Source organism: Anoplopoma fimbria, chromosome 13 (assembly GCF_027596085.1).
Source record: "Anoplopoma fimbria isolate UVic2021 breed Golden Eagle Sablefish chromosome 13, Afim_UVic_2022, whole genome shotgun sequence".
Taxonomy (NCBI): Eukaryota; Metazoa; Chordata; class Actinopteri; order Perciformes; family Anoplopomatidae; genus Anoplopoma; species Anoplopoma fimbria.
This window is the reverse complement of record NC_072461.1, coordinates 14,481,500-14,492,316: the sequence shown is the minus strand read 5'-3', so window position 1 is coordinate 14,492,316 and position 10,817 is coordinate 14,481,500. Positions and strand designations below refer to the sequence as shown.

Below are 10,817 nucleotides of genomic sequence, written 5' to 3'. Positions count from 1 at the left end.
CAATCTAGTCAACTCAAATAGAGACCCTTAGGCTAAATTATTGGATGGTTCTGCAGTAGTTAGATGTATCAAAGATGGCCAGGAGTCGAGTAGAGAGGCTTTGCTGATGGGTGCAGAGGGAACCAACTACTCCTAAATGTAACGAGAAGAAAGACAAGGAGGTTGAATAGATAGATAAATACGTGATTGGTATAGATTTATAGATGTGTTTTTGCCCCATATATATATATATATATATATATATATATATAAAGAATATATTTGCAAATTATGGTGGAAAATAAGTATTTGGTCAATAACAAAAGTTCATCTCAATACTTTGTTATATACCCTTTGTTGGCAATGACAGAGGTCAAACGTTTTCTGTAAGTCTTCACAAGCTTTTCACACACTGTTGCTGGTATTTTGGCCCATTCCTCCATGCAGATCTCCTCTAGAGCAGTGATGTTTTGGGGCTGTCGCTGGGCAACACGGACTTTCAACTCCCTCCACAGATTTTCTATGGGGTTGAGATCTGGAGACTGGCTAGGCCACTCCAGGACCTTGAAATGCTTCTTACGAAGCCACTCCTTCGTTGCCCGGGCGGTGTGTTTGGGATCATTGTCATGCTGAAAGACCCAGCCACGTTTCATCTTCAATGCCCTTGCTGATGGAAGGAGGTTTTCACTCAAAATCTCACGATACATGGCCCCATTCATTCTTTCCTTTACACGGATCAGTCGTCCTGGTCCCCTTGCAGAAAAACAGCCCCAAAGCATGATGTTTCCACCCCCATGCTTCACAGTAGGTATGGTGTTCTTTGGATGCAACTCGGCATTCTTTCTCCTCCAAACACGACGAGTTGAGTTTTTACCAAAAAGTTCTATTTTGGTTTCATCTGACATTCTCCCAATCCTCTTCTGGATCATCCAAATGCTCTCTAGCAAACTTCAGACGGGCCTGGACATGTACTGGCTTAAGCAGGGGGACACGTCTGGCACTGCAGGATTTGAGTCCCTGGCGGCGTAGTGTGTTACTGATGGTAGCCTTTGTTACTTTGGTCCCAGCTCTCTGCAGGTCATTCACTAGGTCCCCCGTGTGGTTCTGGGATTTTTGTTCACCGTTCTTGTGATCATTTTGGCCCCACGGGGTGAGATCTTGCGTGGAGCCCCAGATCGAGGGAGATTATCAGTGGTCTTGTATGTCTTCCATTTTCTAATAATTGCTCCCACAGTTGATTTCTTCACACCAAGCTGCTTACCTATTGCAGATTCAGTCTTCCCAGCCTGGTGCAGGTCTACAATTTTGTTTCTGGTGTCCTTTGACAGCTCTTTGGTCTTGGCCATAGTGGAGTTTGGAGTGTGACTGTTTGAGGTTGTGGACAGGTGTCTTTTATACTGATAACAAGTTCAAACAGGTGCCATTAATACAGGTAACGAGTGGAGGACAGAGGAGCCTCTTAAAGAAGAAGTTACAGGTCTGTGAGAGCCAGAAATCTTGCTTGTTTGTAGGTGACCAAATACTTATTTTACCGAGGAATTTACCAATTAATTCATTAAAAATCCTACAATGTGATTTCCTGGATTCTTTCCCCCCATTCTGTCTCTCATAGTTGAAGTGTACCTATGATGAAAATTACAGGCGTCTCTCATCTTTTTAAGTGGGAGAACTTGCACAATTGGTGGCTGACTAAATACTTTTTTGCCCCACTGTATTTAAGTTATTATTTAGGTATTGTTGTTGTATTTCTAATATTGTTTGCTCATTGTTCAATGAGTATTGTATTAATTGATAGATGAAGATAAAAAAGCACAAATACAAATATAAATATATATACAGTATATACATATAGACTCTATTAGTTTGAGCTTGGACATGGCAAATTTAGAACAGGAAACCTGAGTTACAAACTGGGGTCATAGGGGGCACATTGATACCAATCATGTAGGGCCCAACAAAAGAAGCCATTGAATTGCATTGTGGGAAATGTAGGATCCAGTATTTTTAGAGGTTGTCCCATATCGGCGACTAAAAGTCTGGTTGTCTTGGCTGCAGTGTCTCTGTATAATAATGCAATAAATAATAAGATTTTTCAGAAAATTAGACATTTATTCTAGATAGACTAAAAGATGATTATTCATTCTAGAAAGGGTTTAAAACCGAATCTGTATTTATTTCTCTAGGGCTTAAAGTACCCAAATAAGCAATGCAATGTAAAGAAAACAAAGATACCTAAAATAACTGTTAATCCTTAAAATTGCCAAAGCTTGCCAAGTACCCCGCTTTGAACGATTAAAAAAGTCCAAATATCTTGAGGAACATTCAATGACTAAGTCAATGGTTAATCAGCAGCCAGGGAAGGTGGAGCAAGTTAAGAAAAAACATGCCAAAATTGAATCATGTTGATGACTAAATGATCATGGGAGGGTTATCCACAATACCAAAGGAAACAATTGCACAACAATATTTTCATTGTAACCACGGTGCTTAGTCACAGTGATTTTTATTATAATGACTCAACGGTTGTTTTTCAGCAGGGCCTACTATACAATAAATCATCCCTCTGGGAACAATTTATTTTCCATGTTTTATCCTGTCTCCTACTTCTCTTCCACCTTAACTCTGGTTTTTGGGAACAAAAACTCCCCTCATGCGGTAACAGATTTACTCATTTCTTCTTTCATTATAGAGCCTGATGTGGAAAAATCCCCCAAAAATCCCGAAACTGAGCTACTGTACAAAGATTGAGGCCAAAAATGAACATACACGGTTTAACTCCCCACTGAAAGAATTAAATAGTTTGGTGTTTTGTCATTTAAGTCTTTATTTTTAACTTTCCTTTTACAAACTCTGCACATAACATAAAAGATCACAAATCATATGTCTTTGAAAGCAGGAAAATGTAAAATTGCTTAGCATCAACTTAGAGTACACACTGCCCCGCAAGCAATGAACTAAATAATATATATCAAAAACACATCCTACCCTTGTTAAATGGGCCAATGTAAGCTTACTTGTACAACAGCTCCTTGTGATAAATAACAGAGAAAACCCTTTCCATATGTTTTTATCAGCTTACAGCCCCCATGGGGACTTAAGCCAAATTCATCAATACAACAGGGATGTAATGATCCCTTTGAAATCCATCTCGTATCAGACATGCAGCCAGCTGTGACATCACCTTTCAGATCTACTTTATCTAGTTGCCGTGGTGAATATTGATCTAATGATAATAATATTTTCCATTCTTTCCCTTTCACTTGCTTTGTCTGACCAACAGCCCAGATCAGTAGATATGTAATGGACAATGATGTAAGACCGAGTAAATCCTAACCTATGAGAGGTTGGAATTCTTTTTTTCTTAATTTGTAACTTTTTTCTAAAAATGCTCAATCAATTAATTCACTTGTTCCTGCACTAAAGACCATGAGATGGTTTATATTTGAAACATATAAAATGAGTTATATTTAAAAAGTTGACAGTTCCTCCTCTGCCAACAGGCTGTGAAGTTACAAGTGTCCGGGATGTTGTTAATTCATTTTTTGTTATATTTGTTGAAATTTTCTTTGCATCCTGGCAGCAATGGATTAATCAAATGCTCTGAGCCAAAAAAATGAAAAAATCTGGTATATGTGGCTGTTTCAGGACTGTAAGCCACTCCAATCATTTCATTCGGCCCAAATACCTGCCTGTCTACCTTCCTGCGCCACACTTGCCAACCTTGCTTTCATTGCCCTCTCTCAATTTCCACCCTTGTCACAATTCTCCTGTATTTCTCCTGATTCAGGACAAAATTTTCACAGCTGTTTCTGACACTGTATATGCTCCACACATTCCACCCGGGAAAAAATACATCTACACCAAATGTTGTTTCTTTAAACATCCATAATTGCAACACAAGTTGGACAAGGTTTAAGCTGCGCTAACCATTGGGTTCAGCACACATCACAGCGCGTAGCGCCCAGAGTTGGGCTCAACTCAAGGCAGCAAAAAGCCATCGGGGCAATAATGGTTTCAGAGCGCAGGGGGCCCTCAAGCAGGGGCAAAAAATGAATGTTCACGCTATTTCTGAAAATGAACAGCTACATGAATGCTTGTCAGCACAGGTACTTTCCCTGACTAAAAGCTGTTAAAACATCTATGCCTGTATTCGACTCTGTGTGCTAGGTCAGCTCATTAAGTCCGTCAAAAAGGTGACACAGCGATCCACAGTATGTGCACTCCCCGAACGATCTCACCAGCCGACTGGGAGCTTTTGTCATATTCATAACATGCGGTCCAGCTGCATAATACTAATAATGCTTATAATCAATTATTTCTTAATAATGCATTAGGAACATTAAAGTGCTGCATAAACTTCTCTAAATCCACAGAATTTGATTTCCCCCTGTGGGTCCTGATGATGCGGGATGACCCCCACTAAAAGTGTCCAATCAATGAGTTACTTGTCAGTTTGTATAATGTCACGTTAACTCTCTGGGTTTATTTGTAAAATGTCAGTTTACCAGAGTCTTCCACATGCTGCTAGCTTGACACCTGTGGGTACTAACAATAAGCATGTTCAGGATGATAATTTTGGGGGAGTGGCTTTGGAGGGAGGCCTGAAGGGACAGGCTGTCAGTGTTGCCCACTTGGCCCTTATCTTGCTAGATTTAGCAACTTTTGGGGCTAGTGCTGCTACCTACCTTCATTGGAAAACAGTTTGCAACACTGGGCTGGGTTTTTTGTTTTTTTTAATAGTTAAGGAAAACCTTAAAACTACACTGAGAGCTACCCTTACATTTCCAAACAACTTCAAGATCAGATTCAGGTGATTCTTGCTGATCACTGAGGCAGAAGTTCAGCACCAAAGAACACCTTATGTTCTGACCGAACAATAAGGTTGAGGTGCGATGATGTCACGCGTAGTCTGCCATTAGCCTCCAGGTAGAACAAACCGGCCGTGTAAAGGGTTTTACTCCACTGTTCCATGTTGCAACTCACAGAGTCCACTGATGACAGGAAAGTCACACTCTTATTGTAGCTTTCCTGGATTCGAGACACAGAGTTGGTGAGTCTCAGCCCATCAACACACACAAGGTCTTTCTTGCTCTCATAAGTGATCTGCAAGAAGACTCTGTAGATTCCGCTCGTGGGCACCACAAGGTTCCCACTGGAGTATTTGAAACCTCCATGACAGAAGGCATTTCCATCGTCACTCTCCCATTGAAGATATTCCCCATTAGAGATGTTGCCTTCAGGAACTAAGGATGAAAGCAGAGAGGTAAAATTAGGTTATAAGTGTTCCTGCTTCTGTATCATTTCTACATAACATGAAATTTGTCACAATTCTCAAGGGAAAGGCAGGGATTCTTTTCAACCTATATCTGAATTAGGAATATAGTGTGAAAAACACCTGTTCTTGCCATGCTCTCAGTGTTTCTGGGGCGCAGTTGCAAGATCTGCTGTTCTTCCTTCATCCAGTGTTGGTGGGAGGAAGAACTACAGAGTGCTAGTTTAGCTTTGGTAGCTGTGGGGAGCAATGCCGCTCAAACACGTCCTTGTTTCTCTCTGCATGTGTTACGTTTCCAGCAGCGAAATTGGACGGGGGACTTTTGAAGATTTTGCAGTTAGTAACTGTTGATATTAGTGAGTCTATCTCAGCTGTCTAAACAAGTGGCTTTCCCTAATTGTCATCAGCAACCCAAGTTCTGCTAGATGCAACCCTTAAAGTGCTTCCACTTTCTGTCCTCCAGCTCTACCATTCTAGCCACTCCTTCACTATCGCTAACTGTATTACTGGTTGTCTGTTTTGGGAAAAAGCAAAGCATGCTTAATACAGTCTCTATAGTAGGATTATAAAGTCCCTAATACCGCATTCCGAGTTACAACACCAACTTAATGTATATAGACTACTAGAATCTATGTTGTATATGTTGAAACTGGTTCCCTGTGTTTACCGCACAACTGTTCTTATTCTAATGAAGTCAAAGCTGGCATGTATGTGTTAGCTGGTGCAGCCACAGTGGGGAACCATTAGTGCCTCTCTAGGAAAGGACAGTGATCCTGGCTCCTTGCACTAATTATCTATGTTTTACCTGTTAGCATGGCACTGGGATTCTGGAAGTCTTTCAGTTGCAGTTGTTCGACGCTGACCCCTACGAGAGAGATTCAAAGTGTCGTTTAACACATTGATAAATGATTTGCACATTTCTTCTTTCCTTACCAGAGCTCAACATAGAATATTGAACAAGATATTTACCTGATGAAGGCCTATAAGGCTGCATCATCGGCTGTAAGGAAACAAACACAATAATAGAAAATGAAAAGGCCCCAATTGTGATTGCTAATTATACAGTCTATTATGATATTTGAACACAGTTCATTTAAATCTTGCAAAGACATTGTTGTGTGTAACCCCATTGCCCCACAATGACCACAGGGAAAACTTGGAATCATGCAAACACCACACAGAAGGCCCGTCTGGGCTGGGAATCGAACCCTGGCCCCTCTTCCTGCCACACCACCGTGCAGCCACACTCACTGGGTGACTGATCCGAGTCATCTGTTTGCAGGTGGTGTGTGTGTATATATATATATATATATATATTTTTTATTTATATTTTTTTTTTTTTTTTTTTTTATTTTTTTTTTTTTTTTTTATTTATCACCGCTGTATTCGGAGTGTGCGATTGCTCCAATACTTACGGTAATGCAATGGAATACATATCGAAGCCCTGACTGCGGTCAAGCCAGCCGCACCTCAGGTTTACCTGGTCAAACTAGCCGCCGCTGTATTCGGAGTGTGCGATTGCTCCAATACTTACGGTAATGCAATGGAATACATATCAGCCTTTTTCTTCAACTTTGATGTGGGATAAAAACACTTTCTTCCATAAGTAGTTTATGAATCTAATATGTTTTGGACAGAATACTTCTTGGAATGATTGCAGAAATACTATGAAGTATTTTTACTGTGTACTTTTTGAGTAATCCAAAATCAAAATCCCCCCACAGAACAAGAATATGCCATTTTGGCAAACTTTGATGTTGAATAAAAACACTTTCTTCAATAAGTAGTTTATGAGTCTTATATACATTGAATAAGTACTTCCTAAACTATATGCACAAATACTAGGAAGTACTTTTACTGTGTACTTTTTGAGTAATCCAAGGTCAAAGTATCTTACAGTGACCAATATTCAGCATTTTCCTCAAACTTTGATGTTGAATCAAAACACTTTCTTCCATAAGTAGTTTATGAGACCTATATATATTGAATAAGTACTTCCCAAACTATATGCACAAATACTATGAAGTAATTTTACTGTGTACTTTTTGAGTAATCCAAGGTCAAAGTCTCTTCAGGAGACCAATATTCAGCATTTTCTTCCAACTTTGATGTGGTATTTAAACACTTTCTTCCATAAGTAGTTCATGACTCTTATATATTGATTAAGTACTTCTTAACCTGTATGCACAAATAATATGAAGTATTTTTACTGTGTACTTTTTGAATAATCCAATGTCAAAATCCCATCCATAAAACAAGAAAAAGCCTTTTCTTGTCCACCAAGCAAATATTGCCTGGACTGGTGGAAATACATTTGTAGGCTGGTGGAGTGGGTAGAGCAGGGATGAGGGTGAGGGTGACTGACAAGATGAGCAGGGAAGCTGGGGGCTCTGCCCTCCCCATATCAGGTTTTCTTGGCTTTCCTTGATTGCAATTCTTTACGCCAGCATTGCAATGCTACTATCTAAAAAGGTTGACTTTCCGGGCCACTTGGGTTGAGTAAAATATTTTTCTTTTTTGTGAGCATTTCTTTTTAACTATGACATTGTAGATCTATATTATTGAAGCATCACAAAATGGTGTTACAACAAATCATGAACATGAAGTTGTGGGATGACATAGGTGTTGTTTTTCATTGTCTAGCGGAAATTAACAGGGTTGGTTCATTACATTTTTGTACTGCATTGCCAATTTGAATAGAACACAATCAAATATTTTTGGGATGTTTTGTAAGGGGATATTTTTACTTAATACATCTAATAAAGCTAAAATGTAGTAGCACATGTGCCATTATTACACTTTTAACATGCATGTCCATTTTAAATTAGAAAGATGTATTTCAAAGACAAATTTACTATTGACATTTGTATAACATTCACAAGTAAAATAATTATAAGATATAGGCTATATTTGAAAAAAACCCCAATATGAACACCTCTAACTATTTATTCTACTAATTCAAAAATGGCAGTGATACTTATTACTCAATAAATAATATATGTACATAAGCATATGAGATGAGCAAATATGATAAAAAAAAAATTAAAAGTGTAATAATGGCACGTGCTACTGTGTTTGCTGAATATTGGTCTCCTGAAGAGACTTTGACCTTGGATTACTCAAAAAGTACACAGTAAAAGTACTTCATAGTATTTGTGCATATAGTTTAGGAATTACTTATTCAATATATATAAGACTCGTAAACTACTTATGGAAGAAAGTGTTTTTATTCAACATCAAAGTTTGCCAAAATGGATTTCGATTTTGGATTACTCAAAAAGTACACAGTAAAAATACTTCATAGTATTTCTGCAATCATTCCAATAAGTATTCTGTCCAAAAATATTAGATTCATAAACTACTCATGGAAGAAAGTGTTTTTATCCCACATCAAAGTTGAAGAAAAAGGCTGATATATATTCCATTGCATTACCGTAAGTATTGGAGCAATCGCACACTCCGAATACAGCGGCGGCTAGTTTGACCAGGCAAACCTGAGGTGCGGCTGGTTTGACCGCAGTAAGCCCTGGGCAACAATTGTGATAAATGATATTTGGACATGGTTTGCTTGAAAAAAGAATATGGACGGTTGTGATAATACTACAAATTGCGTTTTCTTTCTGAAATATTATTTCTTCCTGCGTGCAGTGTGGTCGGAACTCCGGTCAAGCTCCAAACGATTAGTGAATGGATCTTCTGACTGAACTGATTCTTGTGATTCGGTACACTGAAATGAATAGCTTTGCACCCGTTGCTCCACACATACGAGCTCACAATTACGCAGCATGTCGTCTATCCGCACATTCACAATGGAGAGTAATGAAGGCAGCTTGTTCCAAAGTGAACCCAAGAGACATTATTCACGAAGATTGGGCCAAATGTTAGAGTATGCGGTCTGACTGGAAATCAGGGAAGCTGATTCCGGCAGATCTGGTTGAGGGGGTTGGTAGACTACATGAGTTAGGATGCAGGTGGTGGTGGTGGTGGTCTTTGTGAACAACTGAGGGAACAATGTGGGCTACAGAGCAGTGGGAACACCTGCTCTGCTTTAATGTGCATGCTCTGAAAAAGAAACGTCATAAACTAGCTCAGACTTATTTCAGTGGACTTGCCAACTTAAGCAAACACTTTAACAAGCAATGCACTTTGACCTATTGAGAAAGCGTATAGGTTGCGTAAATACGCACCTATACGCATATTTTTTTTTTTACCCCAACGTTATTTTACCGTTTTGGGTTACTTCAATAAACTTCGTCATTTATAATTGGACGGCGAAGTAGACAGAAACTGCAATGATACAATATAACAGTAATACAGCAAAGCAACACGACTTTGGTAACCCGTCGTTGGCTCTGAAGCACTACTCAGGTGGGTAACGTTTAAGAGTTACCTGGCTGTCCCGTGACGGCTGGCCTCGCTCTCCAAACACAACCGTGACGAGCAACGCCAGAGCTCCGGAAATCAGCAGCAGGAGCCCAGCGGCTATAAGCTGAACCAGCCGCGGGTTTCGTGTCTCTTTCTGGCGGAGGAGTTGAATCAACACGTCCCGCCGTTGTGGTCGTGCCTCCCCCCCGCTGCAACAGCAGCTGTAGCGGCCCTCTTCCTCCATGCAGGCTGTGTCCTGTTGATCGATCAGCCGCCGGCTTCCATCTCTTATTTATGAGCGCGGTTTCGCCCACGTGAAAATCAGTGCGTTGGTTAGGATTGTTTTACCGAGTTTCACCCAGTGTTGCGACCCAAACACGAACTTCCTCTTTCTGAGGTTGGCTTTCCAAAAATGCGACAGGAGTAACAGCCAACACGCCTTCATACTCCCACTGGAACTAGATTAGAGAACATTTACAACCTTGTGTATTTACACATCACAAAGGAAAAGCAGAGCAGAATTCATTTGTTATGGAGTGGGCTGACTATTTTTATTTTTATGTAGTCGTTCCAAATATCTTCATCATTCTGAAACCATATCACAACAAACGGAAGGATGACTCATTTTCACGCCTGCATCCTAAAATGAGGAAGGAATTGTCTGATGTATTTTTAAGTTAAGTTACATTCATAAGTAGGGAGTGAGAAGTTGTGTGAAAGGGGTCAACACAGTAGGGGGGGCCGGAAGTTTATTATTAATCACTTCTGAGAAAACCTTCTAGGCCGGTCTCTTGGAGTCATGCCAGACATTTATGACTGATCATATTTTTTCTATGTTAATGCATTCTTATATCTATATAATCCATTTGCATTATGTAGGGGAAAGTTTCCACTTTTTTAACACCTGTCATTTTCAAACTCACATGAAACCTACTCACTACTACTCACATGAAAGTCCAAAAAAACCCTGTACAATTAGCAAATACTCCAGCATTAATTGTGCAAGTGGCTGGATAATTCAGACCATTTGGAAACAGAAAGTGCAAAAATTAATTAAGTTCAATATTGCTAACTACAGCAACAAAAAGTGTGGATGGAGCAGACTGCAGCCAAGTGAAAGCTGGCCCATCATTTCAGAGAAATGTTAACCCCATCATTTCAGAGAAATGATGGGGTTAACATCAGAATAACAAGAGTGCTG

The 10,817-nt window shown here is 39.7% G+C and overlaps 1 protein-coding gene across 1 annotated transcript; it reads right to left on the bottom strand.

The window, feature by feature from the left end:
- Positions 1–2,729: 2,729 nt before the first annotated feature.
- LOC129101437 (lymphotoxin-alpha-like) lies at positions 2,730–10,050 on the bottom strand. The gene is made up of 4 exons (XM_054611267.1): positions 9,642–10,050; positions 6,221–6,251; positions 6,057–6,116; positions 2,730–5,222 (listed from the first exon to the last, which is right to left on the bottom strand). The coding sequence occupies exons 1-4, from the start codon at positions 9,858–9,860 to the stop codon at positions 4,804–4,806; spliced, it is 729 nt and encodes a 242-aa protein (XP_054467242.1). The 5' UTR covers positions 9,861–10,050; the 3' UTR covers positions 2,730–4,803.
- Between the last annotated feature and the right edge of the window lie 767 nt (positions 10,051–10,817).